The sequence below is a fragment of the Sarcophilus harrisii genome, chromosome 1 (genome assembly GCF_902635505.1).
Source record: "Sarcophilus harrisii chromosome 1, mSarHar1.11, whole genome shotgun sequence".
Taxonomy (NCBI): domain Eukaryota; kingdom Metazoa; phylum Chordata; class Mammalia; order Dasyuromorphia; family Dasyuridae; genus Sarcophilus; species Sarcophilus harrisii.
This window is the reverse complement of record NC_045426.1, coordinates 578,945,849-578,970,854: the sequence shown is the minus strand read 5'-3', so window position 1 is coordinate 578,970,854 and position 25,006 is coordinate 578,945,849. Positions and strand designations below refer to the sequence as shown.

At 35.8% G+C, this 25,006-nt stretch overlaps 1 protein-coding gene across 4 annotated transcripts in view; it reads right to left on the bottom strand.

The window, feature by feature from the left end:
• MATN2 (matrilin 2) overlaps window positions 1-25,006 on the bottom strand; it is a 199,824-nt gene that overhangs the window by 89,557 nt on the left and 85,261 nt on the right. For all 4 annotated transcript variants that reach the window (XM_031947026.1, XM_031947023.1, XM_031947025.1 and 1 more), the window contains exon 4: window positions 8,614-8,736. In XM_031947026.1, coding sequence (XP_031802886.1) covers window positions 8,614-8,736 — 123 coding nt within the window. The remainder of the gene's footprint in view (window positions 1-8,613; window positions 8,737-25,006) is intronic.

Sequence of the window (25,006 nt, the reverse complement as noted above, 5' to 3'; positions counted from 1 at the left end):
TTTTAGACTGGATTAAAAAGTGATCCTTTCTTGACATTCCTGTTAAAGGGTGAGATTATCTTTCAAGGTCAGAAAGTGTCATAGTGGATGGGTTTCAAGTGAGGATCCTCAGCAATTTGGGATGGAATCACCTCTACACTGAACTTTGTTCTGTGACAATGTTAGGGAGAATAAAGTCTATATATGAAGATAGATCCTCCAGTCTGGTTCTAACAAATGATTTTGAATGTTAGCTCATGAGAAGTTCTGACAGAAGCTGTAGTTTTAAGACTTCTGAACCCTTTAGGTATAGTCATGTTTATGAAAATGGGGGGGAGAGGGAGATAGTTGGTAGGACTAATTTAGAGATTATGAGTACAGAAACGGGTGTGTCTAAGATCTGTGTCTATGATGGAATTTCATTTAACAGATTTTAATGTCTATCCTCAAAAGCTTACATTTTGCTATGATGGTATGCCAAAAAACAAGGCTGTTTTTTTTTTTTTTTAAATGGAAGTACTAGAAATGGTGTGATATAGTCTCCTTCTTGTTGCCTTTCTGTACTGTACAGGCAGAGCTTTAAGCATCTAGATCACATCTGTGTAAGTGGTACTTCTAGGGAGAAAGGAAACAAGTTATTTATTAAGCACCATGTTGAGTGCATTACAAATATTATCTCATTTTTGTTCTTCAGAATTTCAGTTCTGTCTAACTTGAGACTTTCTTGGCAAGATTCTAGAGTGGTTTGTTATTTCCTGTTCCAGCTCTGTTTAAAGATGAGGAAACTGAGGCAAAGAGTATTAATTGACTTGCCCAGAATCAAGTGTCTGAGATGATATTTGAACTCAGGAATATAAATCTTCCTGGCTCCAGGTAAAGCATTCTATTGCATTACCTAGATATCTTAACTATCTCATTAGATCCTGACAACAAACTTGGAAGACAGATGCTATTATAATGCACATTTTTACAGTCTAGGAAACAAGTAGAAAGCAGTTAACTGATTTGCCCAGAATCACTGTTAAAAGATCAGACTGGGTGGTCTTGTTTAGCTTATAAAATCTATGCATGGAAACCATTGTTATGAGATTAGACTGATGGTTTTGAGGGCATTATAAGAGCTTCCCCTTAAGGGAGGCTGTGAGTATATAGAACATAGTCGGGGAAAAAATATTGACAATAACATTTTTTGAAGATTGATACAACTATGTTCTCCAAATATTTTGTCAACTACCAGTTTGTTTTGGTCCCTAGTAACATACCCCTCCAAATAATATTTTCCCCTGACTCCTGATATACAGTTGGGTCATCTTCATGGAGGCCAACCAAAATGATGGTTTAAGAACCTGACTCTCAGAAGACCTGGAACACACCCTCCCCTCTAGCAGCAATACATTTCCCTGAAGGAGCACCCCCTTCCTGCTAAGGATTCTTATCTCTGTGCTCCCCAAAGCAGCACTGCTCGTAGATGAGTTATACCCTTTGTTAGTGTATGGTATATTGGTCCATTTTTCCTATCTTTTCTTCCCTCTCTTCCCCATTGTTTACAATAAAGTTTTGCAATAATAAACTCCTATTATTTTACATGATGTTCTTCGCACCCAAACTTATTAAGGAATTATTTTCTCTGCTATCTCTGGCTGGCCCATGGGTCTTTTCTTAAGACCCTGGTAAGAACTTAACCAATTGACATCCATACTAACATTGGGGGTGCATAAGCTAGTAGAAAGCAGAGGTCAATAGGGAAACCCAATATCCTTCCAACCCAACATCCATGATGGAGGGACTCCCTCATGCTAGAGGACTATCTCAAAACTGTCACCCGGCTAATAAGTGTCTGAAGCCAGATTTGAACTTTTATCCTCCTGACTCCAGGCCCATTATGTCATAGGAGGGGAAGGTAGGGGGAAAAAAGGGAAATTCTCCTTAATACCTTGGAATTCCATATTAGACACTTTCTCATCACATGACACTGGCAAATCAATTAACTTTTCTATACCTCAGTTTCCTCATGTGGAAAATGCCTTAGAAATTTCATAATTAAATGGTACATGATGGTTCTCACCTATGATGTCTGCTACAAAGAGACTGAAATTGGTGGATCTCTTGAGCTTGGAGTTCTGAGCTTCAGTGAGCTAAGCTGATGGGGGAGTCCACACTAGGTTAGGCTTTAATATGGTGGACCCCCAGAAATGAGAGCCACATTTATGTAAGCAGGGATAAACTGACCCAGGTTAAAAAACAGAGTAGGTCAAAGCTCCTGTGCCAGGTAGAGTGGGATTAGGCCCAAGAGTACCTTAGCATAGATAAGAAAGGATGACTCAAGCATGAAATAAAAAAAAAAAAAAAAAAAAAAAGAATAGAACAAAAGAAGTCAATCTTTCTAGTGACATAAGAAAATTGATAAGAACCAAGATTAAAAGCAGGTCCATAAATCTACGTAAATTATTTTACTTTCATTAAAATTCAGTTGGTTAGCCTGATTCCTGAATTTAGGAATTTAAATATGCAACATGGAAGACCAAAAATCAGTGGTGCAGCTAATGGGAAAATTATGCTGTTCCTCAAATGTAAACAGACCCCAACCAGAAGAATAAGCTTTTTTGTGGATTCCTCCCCAGTGGCTTAATCAAAAGTTATCAACCTTTTCCCAGTCCCCTTGGGACAATAGCATGCAACTGTGGGACCTGACTGTATGTTATGTAGTCTTCGAATGTTAAGCCAAGTAAAACTCTGCAACCCATTAGGAAATTGGGGATTGAGGTAGACTGCCTGGATTCTCTACCACCAACAATTCCTCCACTTAAATCAAAGAGGCCTCTGCTAGGGATCTAGTTTTAGAACATATTCACTTTCTCCCACCACTGGGCCTTTCCCTGCTTCCCCCTGGAAGGACAGTCATTAGAGAACATATGCAGCATGGGGGGAAAAAAAACAACAGGAACTTGTCCAAAGAATGAAAGCAGTTTAAATGCATTTAACATGCTGTTTGGGACAGAGAAAAGAGAGAATTGGACAGGAAAGTCAATGTTGATTGCCAAATGAAGTTTCTGAAATGTTGTATTTCCATGAGCTTCCAGATAGCAAGGATATGTTCCAGAAAAAATGAGAAGAGGAGGAGAAAGTCTTTAAAACAATAATATAAAAAAACAACAAACCAGATTCCATACACATAGGCAAACAAGGCTGAATCCTTTTATGTGAGAGGAAAAGGAAGCTGACTGAAGAAGGAGATGAAAGGCAAGATCAGAAGGCAGGCAGACATCTGAAAGAAACATGAAGGGAAAGATGAAGGGTAGTGATGGAAACAGGGGGCATCTGGACAGTGTCACCTCCTGCAGAAATGGACCCATTTTGGAAAAATCTTAGGAACAAAAATTTAGAGGGAGAGGGACTTTAAAAATTAAGTAAAAAAAAATTATTAAGTCCTTCCTCCTCATTTTACAGATGAGGAAACTGAGGCACAGAGTGATTAAGTGACACATCAGAATTACAACAGCTAGGAATGTCTAAGATGGGATCAGAATCCATATTTTCCTTACTCCAAGATACTTTGGGGAAAAATTCTAATGAAAGGAACATTTGTGTTTCCAGCCCTAGTCCTTAGAAGTGAATCAATTGGATCTCTTCCTTCTCTTTTCACATGAGGCTCAATAAATGGTTTTGAAGGCAATTCCAAAACAGGATTCTAAATTATTATCATAATAATTTAGACTGCTTTGAAAGCTAACAATAATTTAATAGATAAATTTTGACATCATTTTTTAAAAGAGAAACTTCACTTCACTGTACCTGTAAGCATACTGATACAGTTACCTGCTGCAGTAATTAACCAATTTATCAACTAACAAACATTTGTTAAGTATTTAGTATGTGTTTCACACTGCCAAGTGCTGGGGCTATAAAAAGAAATGGAAAAAACAGTTCTTGATCTCAAGGACCCTCTAAGGATCATAAGCCTTCTCATCTATGAATATCCTTTACAAGGGTTTCAATCCAATGTACTAGGGACCCTTTGTCTAGGTTTGTTGACACTGACTGGGTATCAATGGAGCACAAAAAATGTGCATTGGTCATCCTCACTCTAGCTACATGACTGGTCTCCATCTTTTTTTTTTTCTGGTTTCCTTCTTTTAATGATATCTTTTATACAGCTTCTTGTACAAATAACCTCACTGTTCCATGTTGCAGCCTACACACATCCACATTATGTCTCTGCATTGCCCTAAGGATAAACTATAATTGTAAACTGATTTATTAATTTTTGCACCTAGGGTAAATGAATACTGGGGTGGGGATCGTCTAGAATGTAGCCATCAGGGTAGAAGGAGGCAAGCCTGAGATTTAAAAAAATTTTTACAATGCTAAATACTGACCACTGACAAGGAAAAACCTATTAGTATAGCGACCTGGAAGAAAAAGGGATAAGGCACTTGCTACATTGTGGAATAGTAAGGGGAAGAGCTAGGGAAGATGATGAAATCTCAGGACAATATTATTTAATCCCTCTAAATTTTTTTTAAAATTAAATTTATTTTTCCATTACAAAGAAGCTACAAAGCTTTTATGATGCTCTGGTCTTTTCATCAAGAATCTTTGGAAGCCCTCTTAAAAATTTACTTTTCCCCTATTGGGACAATTTGTTTTGCTGACTAAGTTGGTTATAAACCCATATCTTGGTGGTAAACATATCTTTTTCCTTTTGGGAAAATATATTCCATGTTTTCTACTCTATTATGTGATAGCTGCTAAATCTTTTGTGATCCCAACTAATTTCTTGATACTTAAATGCTTCCTTTCTAACTCCTTGTAGTATTCTTTCTTTCACTTAAACTTCTGGTTTTTAGCTATGATAATCCTAGTAATTTTCATTTTGAGGATTCTTTAAGGAGGTTATTTGGTGGATTCTTTTTTTCCAATTTGTCCCCTGGCTCTAAGCAATTTTTTATCATGATTTCTTGAGACTAATTTTTTTTGTCATGACTTTCAAGTAGTTCAATAATATTTATATTATTGTTCCTTGATGTTATTTCCAAGTTAATTGATTTTAATAAGAGATACCTTCCATTTAAAATTTTTTTGATTTTGTTTACATATTTCTTGTAGTTTCATTAAATCATTAATTTCTATTTGGTCCATTCTCATTTATAGGGAACCTTTAAGTAAAGTTTTGTATTTCTTATGCCAAGCAGTAAAATCTCTTTCCAATTCTTTCCTTCATGGTTCTCATTTCTTTTAAAAATTCTTTCCTCTATCATTCTCATTTCATTTATAATATCATTTAAACTAACTCTTAAATTCTTGCATAATTTCTTCAAAAAATTTCAATTAGTCTAATAGTTAGGATGTTTTGTTGTTGTTTTTAAACTTTGCTAGTAGGTGTTTCAGCGTTATTTTCCTGCTCTGGGTCTACATTTTTGGCATCCTTAGCCTCAGGGCTCTTTATGTTTTTCTGTTCTTCCAGTGATCTACTCTGGGAAACCATATATATGTAAATATATGTATGTAAATATAAACATATATATTATGTATGTGTGTACATATATAATATATTTACACACATGTATAAAATTAAATGTGTATTAGATTACTATTGTCTTAAGTCTTTTTCAATGAGAACAATGAACTTTATAGACCTTATACATGCACACATATATGCTCAATTTTCAAAGTTTGTTGCTAATATAGTATTAGTATCTGCTTATTTCAAAAAAAAGAGAGGAAATACCACTAATACACAAATGTACCAGTGTCCTCTCAAAGGCAGATGATCTCATGCTAGCTCAAAACTCAGCCTATTTGTCTAGTCTTTGATATCTGTCTTGAAAGGAGCACAAGGGCCCTGTTAATATTTTATTTTAATTTTTTTGCTTTTTCATTTTATAGACCTTAAAGTCTTTTTTACCAAAGCATTTTGGTGCCTGCACATCTCTAAAAGAGGCCCTAAAATAGTAAGTACAGCGCCGAAGTTAATAGTTGTGCTTTGGGTTCACTTCTTATCAAAAGTGAAAAGAGAATAAACAAATGATGAAGTGCAATTTCTAGGGGAGATGTAGCGATAACCCCAAGGTCCTCTGGCCTTGGGAGTGCTATAGTTCTACAAACATTGCTTGCTCTCAGATAATAATCTGTTGGTCAATAACTCTGAAGTCCCTTGGCCTTGGGAGTGTAGTAGTTCCACAAACATTTGCTGGCTATCAGGATACAATCTGTTGGTCAGTGATAACAAAGTTTCTGAGACAATAATGAGGTGCATACCAGACTAATCCTCAAATCCACCTCTACACCATAAAATTAGTATATCAGTGACATGAAACACCTGGTTACCCCAATTTTTTTCCTATAAATTCATCTTCCTGCTCTTGGTTCTTTGCTAATTTCTTATGGAACTTATCCCGCCATAATTGGCATTATAATTATAATAAACTTTGCCCTTGACTTGGAGATGGGTCCGAGCCTACAAATTCTTTTGAGGTATCTCCCAACACAGATCTGGAACCCCAGCTTTCTGGGGGTTTCCTTTGAACCTTAAAATAATAAAATAACCCTTCAGGGAATAATTAATGAGAGAATAAGTTAGAATGATCTTCAACAAACTTTTAAGCAAAAGAATAAGAATTGCACAAAGAAAATATACATAGGCAGTGGGGTAGTAACATGGATAGGACACTGGGCCTGGAATTGGGAAAGCCTGACTTGAAATCCAGCCTCAGACATTTACTAGGTATATGACCCTAATGAGTCTTTTAAACTGTCTTAGACTCAGTTTGCTCACCTATAAAATGGGGAACATAGGAGGATCTATTGTTAATGCTGGAGAAACTGAGGCAAGATAGAGATTAGAGAGTTTTTAATATTTTATTTGGATTTCTGAGAGGGAGAGACTGTGCTGGGGGCATGCTGCCCCTAGGGCTGATGTCCAAAGCATCCAGTAGCGAATGTAAATTCTCAATGACATATATATGACTCTAAGCTCAGGTAGACAAAGGCAGGGGCAGAATGAGAATACTGAGAGCAGGAATCTCCAGGCAGGGACCATCAATCCAGTTCTGACAGGTTGGGGGGTAGAACCATAAATTCTTACAAACTGTAAGGTAAGAAAGTATCCAGCTTAGAGCCAGGAAGTCTGGACTTAGAGGTATAAACAATGATAAATAGGTATCTGAGATAGGACATCTGGAGTTTTAGCCCTAATTATCTCAGTTCTAATAAACAGAAAATGGGGATTGCAACCAGGGAAACTGAGGCATAACAATTTAGGAAAACTGAGGCAGGACAATAAAACAGAACTGTGGCACAACACTATCTTTCAGGGTTGTGAGGATAAAATGAAATAATAAAGTACTTTGTAAATCTTTAAGTAGCATATAAATGTGAAAAGGAGGAGGAAGAGGAGGAAGAGGAAAAGGAGAAGAAGGAGAAGAAAAAGGAGGAAGAAGAAAAGGAGGAGGAGGAGGAATGTAAGTTCCTTGAGACTGGGCACTGTCTTTTGCCTCTTTTTGTATCCCTAGCACTTATCACAGTGTCTGGCACATGATAAGAGCTGAATAAATGTTTATTGAAATGAATAGTAGTTGTCATCACTGTTATCATCAGTCTGAAAGAAATCTTGAAAGGCATCTTATTCAAAATCATCCTTTTATAAAGGAGAAAAGTGAAACATTATGAGGTTAAACAATTTGCCCAAAGTTATATATGTGGTCTTTTATATATATTTATATATATAATATAATATATTATATATATTTAACTTAAACATTTGAATCAATCAAACATATATTAAGCATTTACTATTTGCCTAAAATTCTACTAATTGTCCCTGGGATTGTTTTATTCACTTATTCCAATCCTGAGTCTTCGTGACCCCATTGTGGGTTTTCTTGGCAAAGATATTGGTGTGGTTTGCCATTTCCTTTTCCAGATGAGAAAACTGAGGTAAACTGGATTAAGTGACTTGTCCAGGGTCACATAGCCAGTAAGTATCTAAAGCCAGATTTGAACTCAGAAAGATGAGAATTTCTCTCTCTAAGAGCAGTGCTCTATTCACTGTACCATCTAGCTGTCCCACCATAGGGAAGAAAGTTCTTTTTGAAAAGCATGAATTGTAGTTTCAATTGATCAATGATGGACAGAAGCAGCTATACCCAAAGAAAGAAATTAATGTAAACTGTTTGCATTTTTGTTTTTCTTCCCAGGTTATTTTTACCTTCTGAATCCAATTCTTCTTGTGCAACAAGAGAATTGTTTGGTTCTGCACACATATATTGTATCTAGGATATACTGTGACATATTTAACATATATAGGACTGCTTGCCATCTGGGGGTGGGAGGGGTGGAGGGAAAGAGGGGAAAAATCAGAACAGAAGTGAGCACAAGGGAAAATGCTGTAAAAAATTACCCAGGCATGGGTTCTGTCAATAAAAGGTTATAATTATTATTTTTAAAAAGTTTGAATTGAATCTTAGAGAAAACCCAACTAATGTAGATCTATTTGGAGAGACAGAAAAAGGAGGATAGAGAAAGAAGGAAAAGAAAAACAAGGAGGAAGAGGACAAGGAATAAGAAATAGAAAAGAAGAGAGATATGGCTAAAATGAAAAAGTATACTCAATTTAGGGGGGAAAAGATGTCTTACTTCTACAAGTTTTCTGATCTGTGTTCAGAATATATCCTTGTTTGCATCTGCAAAGGTAGGAGCCAGGTGTGTTGATACAAAAGTGGGCACAGTTATGCTCCATGATATTGCACATGTGGGCCACTGAAAGAGAAAAGAAAAAAGACATTTGAAAAATGGTTACCTTAATCAATTCAATTAATTTCAATTCAACAAATTTCTCCAGTCTTCAGTCCACCTTTACAGCAGAAAATAATTTTCCCAAAGTATAGGTCTGCCCCTGGGATTCCCAACCTCAAACTCTTTCGGTGGTTCTCTATTATCTTAAACTAAAACAATGGACCTACCTTGGGATTAACACTTTATATAGCTGTCTTATTGGATCACAACTACACAATAAAGTAGGTACTGAAGGCATTATTATTTTCATTTTACAGATGAGAAAACCAAGACATAGAAAAGTTAAGCCACCTGCCTATGTTTTGTGAGATTAAGCAAATTGCTTATGGTTAAGTAGATTGTCAATCAAGTCAATAAGCATTTATTAAGCATTTAATATTTACCAGGCACTGTGCTAAGCAGGAGGAATACAAAGAAAGGCAAAAACAGTTTCTTCCTTCCCAGAACTCACATTTTAATGGGAGAGAAAATAGGTAAATAGATACTTAAGAAATATATACAAAATGAATAGAAGGCAATCCCAAAGAAGGCTCTGTCATTTAAGGGAAGTGGAAAACATCTTCTTCAAAAGGTAAGATTTGAATTAAATCTTGAAAGAAGCCAAGGAAATTTCTCTTCCTCCTCCTTTTTTTTCCTTTTCCTTTTTTTCTCCTTCTCCCCCTCCTCTTCTTCTTCCTCCTTCTCTAAGAGACAATGTAGAGAAAAGAATCAAACATTTTCTCCACTATACTACAAAATTGTATTTCAGTCATTAAATGCCTCCTATAAGATGACTAAAATCTTCCTCTGCTGGCTTATCTCATAATATTCCCCATCTTTCTTTCTTTGTTTTAGCCAGACTAATGATCAACTTTGCTCCTTAATCTAGATCTACAATGCATTCTTACTTTCAAGTCTTTGAGTTAAAATCCTTTTCTTCTCACAAGGCTCAGCTCAGGCACCACCCCTTCCAGGTAATTCCCATATCTAAAAGTGTTCTTTCCCTTCTTCAATGTTTCTAGAATGACTCTTTTTCTGTTACCACACTCTACCTTGCATCAGGTTAATATCCATAATTGTCATCATCTCTCTCCACCTCCCCTTTCCCCTGCCCAGATAATAAACTCCTTTGAGGAAACAGACTATCTCATTTCTCTCTTTTTGTAGCACTTCACAGGCAGCTGCTTGTTTTTATGGTATATTTTATGATACGTAATATTAAGGTAGTAGGAGGTGCAGTGGCTAGAGTTCTGGAAGTAATGTCCAGAAGACCCGACTTCAAATCCAAACTTAGACACTTACTAGCTGTGTGATTCTAGGCAAGTCACTTAATTTCTATCTGCCTCATCTATGAAATGGGGATAATAATAGCACCTACCTCCCAGGGTTGTTGTGAGGATCAAATGAGTTGTTTTTAAAGAGCTTTACCAACTATAAAACACTATATAAATGCTAGTTGTTATTATTGCTCTTGTTATTTGAGGGTGAAATGCATAACAGGGTGTGAATTGTAAAAATTTTTGGAATAAAAGAAATCTGGTGAGTATTTCTAGCTATCATTACCATTCTTCATGATGTACAAAACAGAAATTATGATCTTATATCCACCCTTTCCATTTTTGAGCAAGGAGCCAAACTCTTGGCCCTTCCCATTTACTTTCAACCTCCTGACCTCCTAGCATCCATCCTAGCAGATCCAATCTGCTAATCATGTGCTCTATTTATCATCTCTTCATTTTACTCTGTGACCCACCTAAACTCTCTTTTCTGACTAGAGGCTACTTCCAATACAGTCATCACCCCAGGTTTTTATGGCATTTCTCATTTGTCATGTAGCTTGGCAGATCATTCTGTGTTGGATAACATGAACTAAAGATTAATTTAATGATAATTATGATTACTGATAATTATAATTCCGACTGAGCCTTGGGAAAATGATAATTATGCTAATAATCACTATACTGGTAAACTAACATTGATTTAGTACTGATGGGTCAATACATAAAGAACAAGAAAAAATTTTAGTCCATTTTATGGGAGAGTTGGCATAAATATATATATGCAAATATATCTCATGATTTGGGGTATATATCTATGAAAATTCTGGAATTTGCCAAGTTATGGAAATTTTTAATAAACTAAAGACTGACCTAAGGACATGTGAGAAATATTGAAAAGTTGGGTTTCCACAGAATGTTGCAATCTTTGAGGTAGTGTAGAATAGTGGGTAGCACTGACCAAAAGATTTTCAGAATGTGAGAGGTTAAAGAAGGTTAAGATTCCACTGAACAATTAAATGATTAATAAAAGCCTTGAGCAAACAAGGAATTGGAATTCTAGGAAGGCACAGGTGGATTCAGCCAATCAGAAAGAGTCTTGGGATTTTGAGAAAACCACAAATTTAAGATAATAGCCCATCCAGCCCAAACTAGTTGGGGTTAATGACCTGATTTGACCAAATCACTATTGAGCCTGCTTAACAGGCTAATTGAATATCAAATAACACACCCCATAAGAGGAGTTTTCTGCCATTTTTGAACATGGAATGTATGACAAAAGAGAGGAAACATGTTCATACATATTTAGGGGAAACGTATAGTGGATATATCAGGAAGATTGTAGCCCAGAAAAGAACCAATCTGATTTCTGTAGAGAGAGACTGTGCTAAGATAACAAGTAAAAAGTTTATTTTCTTTCTGTGCTCAGGGGTTCAGGAGCCCGTTTCTGGCTAGAAACGTTTAGATGATTCCTTAAGATTCTTATTTAATGAATTTTCCTCGATATCTGATTTTCAGTGTCAAGAGTGTGTTTCTAACAGACAGATGTAGTGTGGAATCAGAAAAATGCATCTTCCTGAGTTCAAATCTGGATAAGTCACTTAACTCTTTATCTTAGTTTCCTCATCTATAAAATAAGCTGGAGAAGGAAATGGCAAATTACTTCAGTATCTTTGTCAAGAAAACCCCAAATAGGGTCAAGAAAAGTCAGACATGACTGAACAACAACAAGAGATAAGGGAACTAAGACATGTTAAAAGATAAGCTACTTGCTTCTGGTAACATGGAATTAATGGTCACACAATTAATAATCAGAGACAGAAATTGAACTCAGGTCTTTTCTGACTACAAGTACAATATCTTCACTTTGTATCTTGTGCTCCTTAATCCTAATCTATCCATCCTTTGGTCTTGAGTCCTAATAGCATTGCCACAGTCTATCAGGGACAGTCTGACAACTATTTTCACTGTCTTTAAAGTATGTTGTGAAATAGCATTCCAAAGCAAAAATCAGCATTTTTATCCTGCTCTTTATACTCATCTCCTCATTGCTAACTTTGTACAGATGCAGCCAAATCTCATCCAGGTCACTTTGTGTTTTAGGATCATCCATTAGGATCTAGAAAGATTCTCAGAGGCATTCTAATCCAAATAACCAAGGGATAAAGGCCTATGAATATCAGGTGGCTTGTCCAAAGTCACATAGAAAGTAAGCACTATCTTGCTCTATACTTAGTTGGTACTTAATAAGTGCTTGTTGGGTTGAATCACTGGAGTGAGTGACTGAAGTACATGTGTACTTGTGACATGTGAAGTACATGTCTCCTACTACTGTGAGCCCCATTAGGAAAAGGACCTTTCACATCCTGCCATCTAGGGGAGGGGGTGGGGGGGGGGAAGAGGTGAAAAATTGGAACAAGAGGTTTGGCAATTGTTAATGCTGTAAAGTTACCCATGTATATATCCTGTAAATAAAAGGCTATTAAATAAAAATTAAAAAAAAAAAAAAAAAAAAAAAAAAAGGAAAAGGACCTTTCAAGTAAAGGAATTCCCTTTACCAATGTAGGTCAGCAACTTAAACCCTTCAAGCCACTTGAGGAGCCCTAAAATGTGAATTGTCCAGGGTCACTATCTCCAACTGTGTGCTGGCTTGATCATAAAATTTCCTGAGTGCATCATGAAGATATTCTACTGTTTTAATTTAGAAAAAAAATAGGAAACATGTTGTGCTTGCACACTTTCAAATCTATGATATATCTCCATTATTAAAAAAAATTCTATATTACAGTATGTAAGTATTCAGGCACATTGATTGTTACATTAAATATGCCTGGATCTCATTAAAAATCTCATTTTTTTTCTGGTATTTAATTTATAACTTCCTCTGTAACACTATGAAACTTGAACACACTTAAATTTTAACAAGCTTTGGTGTAAACAGAATTGGAATTATGGAAATGTTCTCATAAACAAAAAAGATGAGCCCCTGTAGAGAGAGATTTTTATGATATTAAAATAAAATAGATGATTCCAAGGCTTGGAAGCAATCCAATTAATCCTGACTTTAAGAAACACTTTGGTTCTAAAAAAAAAAATGGGTTTTACTTGAGTATGCTCAAGTATAGAAGTAGCCAGTGCCTTCAGAGATAGAGCATGGAGCTTAGAGTTAAGTCCTCAGTTCAAATCCAGCCTCAGACATTTCCTAGCTGTATGAATCTGTTTGCCTCAGTTTCCTCATTTGCAAAAATGGAAAATAAGCAAAATAAGGAAATGGCAAAGCACTCTAGTATCTTTGCCAAGAAACCCTAAATGGGGTCATGAAATGTTAGCCAGAAATGACTGAATAACAATGCACTCAAAGATACTGTCTAGTGACTTTTGTCTAAAAGAAGAAACCCAAAGAATTGAATGTTTGAGTCTAATTAACAGCAATTAAATAGAAAAGGAAATCTTTCAAGGTAAGTTCCATCTAGTACTGATTATCAGAGGTGTACTATGGGGAAAGTGCAGAGGGATGGCCTGTGTCAGAAAGGTTTGTGTTTAAGACCTGCATCTCAAATGTTCTGGCTACATAACCCACAGGTAAGTCCAGAGCTTAAACTCATCCTTGCCCAGAGTGGGCTGCTTTTATTGTGTAACAAAGAAAAGAGGCAACTTGCCAAGTCATAAATGAACAAATTCAAGGTGCTTACAGGAAAAAAAATGGTTACTATTACTATTTATACCTGGGAATCCTAATTTGCATCTGGGATCTTTGAGGCTTATTTTATACTATGCTCTTACAATTACTACTGCCCTACCACTAGTAGCTACTGAACCATTGAATTTCCAAGCTGAAAGAAACCCTAACAGCAAACAAATACAATCCATACTTGAACAGGATCCCCCCTACATAACTTTTTTCCCTATTTTTTTATTTCGATGATAGCATTTTATTTTCAAAATACATGCATATAGTTTTCAGCATTCACCTATGAAAACTATCTTTGCATGTATTTTGAAAACAAAAAAGCTATTATTTTAAAAAATAATAATTTTAAAAAGAGTTTCAAAACAAAGCAAAACATTCACCCATGCAAAACCTTATGTTCCAAATTTTTCTCTTTCCCTTCCCCTCTCCTAGACAGCAAATAATCCAATATAGGTTAAACACTTGCAATTCTTCTAAACATATTTCCACATTTATCATGCTGCATAAGGAAAAACAGATCAAAAAGGGAGAAATGAGGAAAAAACAAGTAAACAATAACAAAAAAAGGTGAAAATACTATGTTATGTTCCATAGTCAGTCCCCATGATGGGATACAGCTTCTAGAGGAGATGTAGCAAAAATTAGTAGCCACAACAGTGGCTGTAGTTCCAGAAACATTACTGGCTGTCAGGTAACGATCTGTTGGTCAGTAATAACAAAATTTCTGAGATAATAATGAGATGAATGCCAGACCACTCCTCAAATCCACCTGTAAGCCATTACAATTAGCATATCAGTGACATGCTCTCTTTTTCCTACAAATTTATCTTCTTGTTCCTGGTTCTTTGATAACCCGGTTTAATTGGCATTACAATTATAATAAACTTTGACTTGGAGATGGGTCCGAGCCTGCAAGTTCTTTTGAGATACCTTGTGACACCGATCTGGAACCCCAATCTTTTGGAGGTCTCCTTTGAACCCCAACACCCATAGTTCTCTTTCCAGATGCAGATGGCTCTATCACAAATTGATTGGAATTAGCCTGAATCACTTCATTTACATCTTAGCGGTTAAATGGTCTCCTAGACTTTGCTAGAAGACCTACAGTGAAGGGAAGCCCACTACCTTCCCAGGCATCCCATTCACTGCTCTATCCATTGCCAAATTTAATGCCAGGAAAAATTTTGTAATTTTCAATTGTAATCCATTATTTACCCTTCTAACCTCTGGGATTAAATAATAATTCTGTCCTCTCCCAAATGGTCCTCCCTATTGACTTTGCCTGTAAACTTGACTGTGTAATAAAAACATTTGAGTTTTACCACCTGGTAGAGTTAATAAGTTCTCTCTAGCAACAAGGGAATGTGCTCTGGGACAGTCTGGTCCAGAAAGAGAGGATAATTCCTCTTCCAGGAAAGAGAGAATAATTGCATGACCTGAACACTGTGATGGAAGACACAATAAATCAATATGGGCAATTTGCTTTATACAGCCTAATTATTGTTACCACCTTGTAATGCACTATATCTACTGGGACATTAAAGAGAAATTACCAGGTGGAGAAAGAAGAGAAGGCTTAAGTAACTGGCTAGGTCTTTGGAGAATAAAAAAGTTTAAGGAATATGGTCTTTCAGAAGGCTCAGCAATAAGTCAGCTGGTGGACAGAGGATTGGAGCTAAAGTCAGGAAGGCTGAGGTTACATCCAACTTCAGACACCTCCCAGCTGTGTGATCCTAGACAAGTCTTTTCACTTGAGTCTCCTTAAGTTTTCTCATCTGGAAAATGGAGTTAATAGTAGCACCTACTTCCCAGGGTGTTGTAAGAATAAAATAAGATGCTATTTTGGAAATTTGGGGGGGGCAGCTAGTGGGCACAGTTAATAGAACACCAATCCTGGAGTCAGGAGCAACTGAGTTCAAATTCTGCCTGAGACACTTAAACACTTAATAGCTATGTGGTCTCAAACACTTAATACTTTTTTTTTTTTTTTTTTTTTAGTCTTTTTATTTATTTTTTATTTTTTTATTTTTTTCATTTTTTTTTATTTAATAGCCTTTTATTTACAGGATATATGCATGGGTAACTTTACAGCATTAACAATTGCCAAACCTCTTGTTCCAATTTTTCACCTCTTACCCCCCCCCCCCTTCCCCCAGATGGCAGGATGGCCAGTAGATGTTAAGTACATTAAAATATAAATTAGATACACAATAAGTATACATGACCAAAACGTTATTTTGATGTACAAAAAGAATCAGACTCTGAAATATTGTACAATTAGCTTGTGAAGGAAATAAAAAATGCAGGTGGGCATAAATATAGGGATTGGGAATTCAATGTAATGGTTTTTAGTCATCTCCCAGAGTTCTTTCTCTGGGCGTAGCTGGTTCAGTTCATTACTGCTCCATTGGAAATGATTTGGTTGATCTCGTTGCTGAGGATGGCCAGGTCCATCAGAACTGGTCATCATATAGTATTGTTGTTGAAGTATATAATGATCTCCTGGTCCTGCTCATTTCACTCAGCATCAGTTCACGTAAGTCTCTCCAGGCCTTTCTGAAATCATCCTGTTGGTCATTTCTTACAGAACAGTAATATTCCATAATATTCATATACCACAATTTATTCAGCCATTCTCCAACTGATGGACATCCATTCAGTTTCCTGTCAAACACTTAATACTTAATAGATGTGTGATTCTGGACAAATCATTTAACCTCAACAGAGAACCACTGATCTAGGACAGAACTGCAAAAGTAGTTATGGTGTAGGATTAGGAAGCAGCCTCATTTAGAAGCTGCCTATTTTAACTAATTTTCTTACCCTGGCTTCCTTTCCCTGGTTATAGCTTTATGGAGCAGTACAAAATTTATGAAAGATTAGAAAGTTAAGTTTGTTGCTGAATAGACTTCAAAGAGTCTTGGATGGAATCCATATTCTTCTAGACTTGTGGCTCATTGAGAAGACCAGACTGACATACAGTGGGTCAAATGAGTCCATCACTTAACTGGGATGTTTTGGGTTTTCCCCCCACCTAACCAACTATTATTTGTTAGATCTGGCTGGTTGTTGCATAGTCTTGTAGAGAGAGTCAATTTGCAAAACATGCTGCCTCCAAATTTCTCTTGAAGTTACAGAAGCAGCCTGAGAACATGACCTTAGTAATTTTCCTTTCACTGTCATCTTGAGAGCCGCATGCTTTCCCATCCCTTCTTTGGAATCGTCCCCATTGCAGTCAGTTTATAGTTCTGGTACCACGCCACCACGATTCCCAAGACCTTGATTCAGATTTTTAGATGCTGTCATCAACCATTATAACAGAGCTCAAAGGCTCATAGGTTTAGTGATCATCTCGAGCAGGGCTTTTTCTACTCATAACCCTTGACTGAGAAATTTTTATATGACCCCTGATATATAGTTATATAAAATTGGTAAACAAATCAAACATTTGCTGATAATAAATCATAATTTAAGAAACTGGAATCTAGTGTGACTCCCCTCATTCTAGAGGACATAACAATAGTTAGCTTTATATAACTGTAAGGTCTGCAAAGCACATTCTGAATATTATCTCATTTGTTTTTCATGATAGCCCTAGGAGGGAGGTTTTATTATTATCCCCATTTGACAGATGGGGAAAGTGAGGCACACATGGTAGTTAAGTGACTTATCTAGGGTTACATTGATGGGAAGTATCTGTGCTCAAATCAACTGAAGTTTTCCTTTCTCCAAGTCCAGTGCTTTAACCACTGATCATCTTGATGCCTAATTATGAGGAAGCTGAGGGTGAGAGCAATGAAGTGGCTCATCCATGGTCACACAAGGCATAAGTGGCAGAACTGAGATATGAGACCAGATCTTGATCCCATTTCCAGAGATTTTCCCACAGACTATATGATTGCTAGTTTTATTTATAGGGATGATATTATACCAGGTCCCAGTTTTCTATGTTAGTTATCCTAATGTTCTCCTACAAAGGCAGGTTAGATGAGTAACGGATCTCTAAGACAAAGGCTCTGTAACCAGACACTTTCCAAGAGGACAAGCTATTGGCAATTGTGCACATGATGGTGCCTTTCCTCCCAAACTAACATTTTTGCATACATTTGCATTCATTCACTTTATATTTACATCATAGACATATATATGTATATATGTGCATGTATATAGATATATATTTATATTTTTATATACATTTGTTTTTCCTCCTATTAGAATGTAAACTAGCTGCACATAGGGATTATTTCATTCTTTGTACCTGTAATTTCAGTTTCTATCATGGGCCTGGCAACATGCTTAATAAATACTTGTTGATTCATCCATTGATTGTTGCTCCTTTTGATTCTTCCTTTGCTCATTGATAAATCAAAGTGTGAAATAAAGGCGGTAAAGAAAAGTTCTTTTGTCGAAGCTATTCTTCTGCTCTTCTGAGGAGGGATTGTCTGTTCTAGTTATCAATCTCTCTGTTAACCTTTACCATTTAACTTTTCTTCCTCATCCTATTTCTTCCCAATTCTTGAAAATTCAAAGGGAGGAGGGATAGTCATTGCACCCCACTACCATGTTTAAATCTTCTCTTTGCTATCATCAGTCAGTACCAGGCTCTTTTAAAAAAGTTTTGGGGTTGGGGGAAGGTGTCTGAAACCCTTTCAGAGGGTCTACAAATTCAAAGTTAGTTTTTATTTCTAATATGGTAAAGCATCCTGTCCAGAGCTTTATATGAATCATTATCTCTCCCCTCCTCTCCAATAAGTTTAATAGTCAGCTCTCAGATTTCTCCACCTTATTTCTCATCCCTTTCAAATATTCTGGTCTCCCAGGTTTTTAACCTTTTTAACTCCCATGATTCCTATCTTGGGATTTTCAATCAAATGTCTTAGATTCTCTCATCACCCTCTACTCAGCTGAATTTCCCCCAAATGCTAGACTGCCTGCCTGGTTTAGTTCTTTCACTAGCTACCCACACTGATGGAATCATAGAACTTCATATATTAAATAATCAGTTAAAAGGTAATTTATTTTTTAAAATTATATTTATAAGATATGAGTTCTCCCTTCTAACTTTCTCCCTTCTTTTCTTCCCTTCTTCCTTTCTCCCTTCTTTTCTTCCCTCCTTCCTTTCCTTCCCTCTCTTCCTCCTCCTCTCCTATTTTTCCTTTTTCTCTCCTTTCCTCCTTCATTTCCTTCCTTCATTCCTCCCTTTTGTCTTTCTCCCTCCTTCCCTCTATCCCTCCCTCTTTTCTCTCCTTTTTTCCCTCAGTATGTGAGGGGAAGTCAAGGAAGGAAGGGAAAAAATGCTTGATTATTGAAAACATTTTGTTTAAAGAAGAAAAACAAACTATTAAAAAAATAGGCATTTGGAGAAAGCAAAGGAAAATTAAATATAACTTTTGCTCCCTAACTGTGTGACTTTGGGCAAGTTATATAATATGTCTTTGTTTTGAGTTTTCTCATATGTTAACTTTCCTCTGATTTGCGTCAAAGGGATGAAGAAAAAGTCTTTGAGTACATGAAAGTTTAAAAGATTTAGATTTTATTTTTCTTAGTCTTAGAGCAGGATCCTTAATTCTGGGCCTCTTGACTTACTTGTTTTTTTTGTTTTTAATTTTGGTAACTGTATTTCTTTTGTCATCTTTTATTTATGGATTTAAAGCTATTATTCCAAGAAGGGGTCTGTAGGCTTCCTCAGACTTCCAAATGGATCCATGACACCAAAAACAGTTATCTAGGGGGTAGAAGCAAGAACACTATGTAGAAGTTTCAGAAAAGCAGATTTTTGGCCTGTTGCAAGGGAATTCTTAGCTTTGACAGCTGGTCTGTCCAAAAAAGAAATGGACTTTTGTCAGGAAGTAGTGGGTTCTCCCTCACTACAGATCTTCAAGCAAGGGTTATTTGTGGAGCTAGTGTAGCGAAAATTCTTATTTAGGTAGAGTTGGAGCCAAAAGATGGATTGTGAAGATCTTTCTGGCTCTGAGATTCTGAGGTTCCAAGAATCTGTGTCATAAAATAATCTTAAATACTCAAATCCAGTCCTGTCCAGCCTGTAGAACTCTTTCCATGATCTTCCAAAAGTTCACTAACGTGAGTCCTTCCCAGTGTTCCAAAATCATTCCTACTTCCTCTTGAGATTGTGAAGACCCCAGTGAAGTAGAGAAATTGACCATCAGCCAAGCCTCATGGTCTCCATCTGCTGGCCATCTTTTTTTGTTCATGCTTATTTGGCACCATCCTTTGCTCTGGTTCTCCTTTGTAATTTTTTGTTCATTATATTTTACAGCTTACACCCACCCACCATGTTCCTCCCCATCACTTGCTGGGTGATGCTCATTTTTCATTCTTGCAAAGGATGTAGTTTTACGACTTGTAGCCAAACAATACCAGCACAATATTGTTTTTAAAAAGATAAGCCTAAATTTCAAAGAGAACTCCAGAGATATTAAAAGAATTATGCAATTTCCCAAAGGATAGCTAGCTTGTGGTCCTCTTCTTCTAAAATAATAGGCTCAATTCATTGTCCATTTATAGAATCTGCCCATATGTGTGTATGTATATAGCTATATATACTGTACACATGTATTTAAATATATCTATCTATATTTATGTGTATAGATATATAAATATTGTTGTTGAGTCATTTAGCCGTGTCCAACTCTTCTGACCTTATGGATTTGTCTATGAGTTTTTTTCGACAAAAATACTGGAATGGTTTGCCATTTCCTTATCCAATATGTCCCCTTTTTATAGATGAGGAACTAAGGTAAATAGGGGTTAAGTGACTTGCTTGGGGTCAGAAACATAGTGTTTGAGGTCACATTTGAACTCAGATCTTCTTTAGGCTTGGTGTTCTTATCTAGCTCATTAGTTAGCTACAATGCAAACATACATATACACACATACACATGTATGTGTGTGTATATGTGGATATATATCTGTACACACATGTGTGTATCCACGTATACATGCATGGATGCATGCATCCACATAAACATATATACAGATATATGCATATGTGAATACACTAATAGATGAATTAATTTAGTTTTCCATCTAATGGCATATTATTATTAGTCAAGACAATAGACAATCTTAATCCCCTTATGAAATGATAGTTATTCCATAACACTTTTCAATAGTTATAGATCTCATAAGTTTCTGTAGTTTCTGCAGTACTAACAGGTTAATATAATCTGCACTATAACTAGAGGGCTAGCCTTCACATCAGGATTACTTGAGTTCAAATCACATCTCAGAAATATACTAGATGAGTGTTTGACAAACCCAAAGACCTTGGCTTTTGGGATAAGAACTCACTATTTCACAAAAACTGTTGAGAAAATTGGAAATTAGTATGGCAGAAACTAGGCAATGATACACACCTAACAATGGATACCAAGATAAGATCAAAATGGGTTCATGATTTAGACTTAAAGAGTGATATTATAAGCAAATGAGAAGAACAAAGGATAGTTTACCTTTCAGATCTATGGAGAAGGAAAGATTTTGTGGTTAAAGAAGAACTGGAGTTCATTACTGAACAAAAAAATAGATAATTTTGATTATATTAAATTTAAAAAGTTTTATATAAACAAAACCAACATAGACAAGATTTGAAGGGAAGCAATAAACTGGAGGAAAAATTTTATATTCAAGGGTTCTGATAAAAGCTTCATTTCTAAAATATATAGAGAATTGACTCAAATTTATAAGAATTCAAGCTATTCTCCAATTAATAAGTGGTCAAAGGATATGAACAGGCAATTTTCAGATGAAGAAATTGAAACCATTTCTAGTCATATGAAAAGGTTCTCTACATCACTATTGATCAGAGAAATGCAAATTAAGACAACTTTGAGGTACTACTGCACACCTCTCAGATTGGCTAAGATGACAGAAAAAGATAATGACGAATGTTGGAGGAAATGTGGGAAAACTGGGACACTAATACATTGTTGGTGGAATTGTGGATGGATCTAACCATTCTGGAGAGCAATTTGGAACTATGTACAAAGGGCTATCAAACTGTGCATACTCTTTGATCCAGCAGTGTTTCTACTGGGCTTATATCCCAAAGAGATCATAAAGGAGAGAAAGAGACCCACATGTGCAAAAATGTTTGTGGCAGCCCTCTTTGTAGTAGCAAGAAACTGGAAACTGGGTGGATGTCCATCAGCTGGAGAATGGCTGAATAAATCGTGGTATATGAATGTTATGGAATATTATTGTTCTGTAAGAAATAATCAGCAGCATGATTTCAGAAAAGCCTGGAGAGACTTACATGAACTGATGCTGAGTGAAATGAGCAGAACCAGAGATCACTGTACAAGGCAGCAACAATTTTATATGATGTTCAGTTCTGATGGACGTGGCATTTTTCAAAAATGAGATGATTGAGACCAGTTCCAATGATCTTGTGATGATAAGAGCCATCTACACCCAGAGAGGACTGTGGGAACTGAGTGTGGCTCACAATACAGCATTTTCACTCTTTTTGTTGTTGCTTGCTTGCATTTTGTTTTCTTTCTCATTTTTTCCTTTTTGATCTGATTTTTCTTTTGCAGCAAGATAATTGTATTCATACATTGGATTTAACATATATTTTAACATATTTAATATATATTGGATTACTTGCCATCTAGGGGAGGGGGTGGGGGGAAGTAGGAGGAAATTTGGAACACAAAATTTGCAAGGATCAGTGTTGAAAAATTATCCATGCATATGTTTTGAAAATGAAAAGCTTTAATTTAAAAAATATATTAGATGAGCTACCCTGACAAGTCACTTTTCTCAGGACCGTCTCTAAAATTAGTTTTGATTACCGCTAAGGTCCCTGTGATCCCTGTGATAGGACTACTATCTGGGTGGAATGTATCTCATAGTCAATGCTATATTTCTTCCATAACAATGTTGAACAGCTTCAGCATGCATATATCTGTTTCATGCCTTGCTTTATGTTATTCCCAAGGGCCATCAAATAAGTTTATCTCTGTTATTATATTTTTTTGCTGAGGCAATTGGTGTAATATTTTTTAAAAAATCTTGGATAATTTAGATGTATGCAAGGGAAATACTTAGCAAAAGGGGACCTGTTAAGGTAGCATCTTGCTCTACCATATCAAATGCTTACTTATATTCAGCAAATACAATAAATACAATAGATTCTGTACTCGGTATATTTTTCCATATTACTGAAGGCTTGTTCCTTTCTAATGCTCTTATCAAGGATGCCTTCAATGTATGTGTAGATTGTTCTCACAAAAAATATTATATAGATGGGGAAAAGTACATAGGCTGATAATTGTTGATGTTCTCTTCATCTTCTCTTTTGCGTAATAATGATGATATTCAAGGTTTTTTCCCTGCATCTTTGGTATTTTCTCCTCCTTCAGGTTCCTTGTGTACTGATCCCTCAATATTCTTAAAAGCATATCATCATTCCCTTCCCACCCCACCTCCCAAACCAACATAAACAAATCCTTTATATATACTCAGGCTAGTCCTGCATTTTTCCTGTCTTTGTTCTCAGGGCCATTACCACCTCCTTTATAAGCAAATCCAGATCTATGATTTTAGCCACCAAATGTAGTAGCCCTTTTAGCCTTGATGGTGAAAATAATAAGAATGATGCTAATTGATAGCTATCATTTATAAGAAACTTTTTACATTTGCAAAGGGCTTTGCAGATGTTAATTCATAAACAATGTATTGTAACAAGCTTTTAAATACTATTATTATCTCCATTTTAGATATGAGAAAACTGGGACAAAAATTGGTTTTGTGATTTGCCCCAACTAGTAAGTGTCTGAGATAGAATTTGAACTCTTGACTCCAAGAACAATGTTCTATCAAAACTTTGCAGATCTTTTCCATCATTTATCTGTGACTTGCCCTTCCAGTTTTATTCACAAATGCTCTTGATGTGACTTTGCTTAGCTAGGTCGCTTGCCAAGTTTTCTTGAATCTGGCTTTGCTCTCTACTGCTTCTGTCTGTTTTATTAGGTGATATGCTTCATAATTTTTCCATCATACTTCTTTATAGGATTTTATAGGCAAGTTTATGTCCTAAATCAATGTTGGCCTTGGCTGCCACTTCTTTCCTTTTGGCAATCAAATCCAGTGACTGTTAACAAGGTTTGTATTTTCTTTGATTCTCCTCATTTTGGCAAATGATTTATATTAAACTCAGAATAGCATAGTAGATAGAAAACTATCTCCAGAGTCAGCACAGCATGAGTTCAAGTCCTTGTTATAACTTTTACTTATTGTGTGACCCTGGGCAGGTCACTTAACTGTCCCCAGGAAACTCTGTAAGTCTGTGAATTGTGTGGAAGACGTCAATCTATATTATTTCTCACAGGGAACTTTGTACACTAATGAAAACATAGGTCTAATTAAAAACAAAAAAAACATTCTGCATTAAATTATTATAATTGGTATCAGTGTCTTTTCTTCATCTATTTGTCTTTTATATTTTTTTAACTTTTAAAAATATCTATTTATTTAAAATTAAATAAAAAATAAGAAAAAATAAAAAAAGAAACACAGAAAAATGAAAATAAAAAACAAACAAAATATTGCCATGTTCCCAACAGATGATAATTTGTTTAAACAGGTCAAGTTGGAGCTATTTGTATTATACCTCATATCTTTTTCCTTACTTTTCTTTTAATGTTATCTTAACTTAGAATTTAACTCCACCAAGCCAATGGCTTGACTGGGTACACATAACTGATTTAGAAAGTACTCCCACATTAGTAATGAGTCATTTTCCATATCTTAAAATAAAATAAAAAAATGAATTTCAATTTTCATAACATTATTCATCATATCTAGTACTTTATGATTCTTTTCCTGAAGGACACATATAGGATATATATATATATATATATATATATATATATATATATAGGATCATGATTTCTGACAACAGGGAACTCAAAGGTCATAAGTCTAACACCTTTCTTTTGCAGATAAAGAATTGGGACTGAAATTGCCTAGGGTCACATAAGTAATAAGTACCTAAGGAGGTCTTCCCAATTCCAGGTCCAGGAATCCATGTACAATTCTTTAGGCAAGAGGCTTCTGGGCATCCTGTGAGTGTTTGGCTTCTCTCATTCCTGGTCCCTGATTCTTATGCTCCCATATATTTTCTTGTGCCTCATCTACTTCCAGATATAAATTGAAGTCACTGAGTATTAAAATATACTCAAATGGATCTTTGATCTTTTTGATTTGGGAATGCTCCACAATGATGTAGATCCCACCTATCCTGATCAAACTCTTGCTTGTG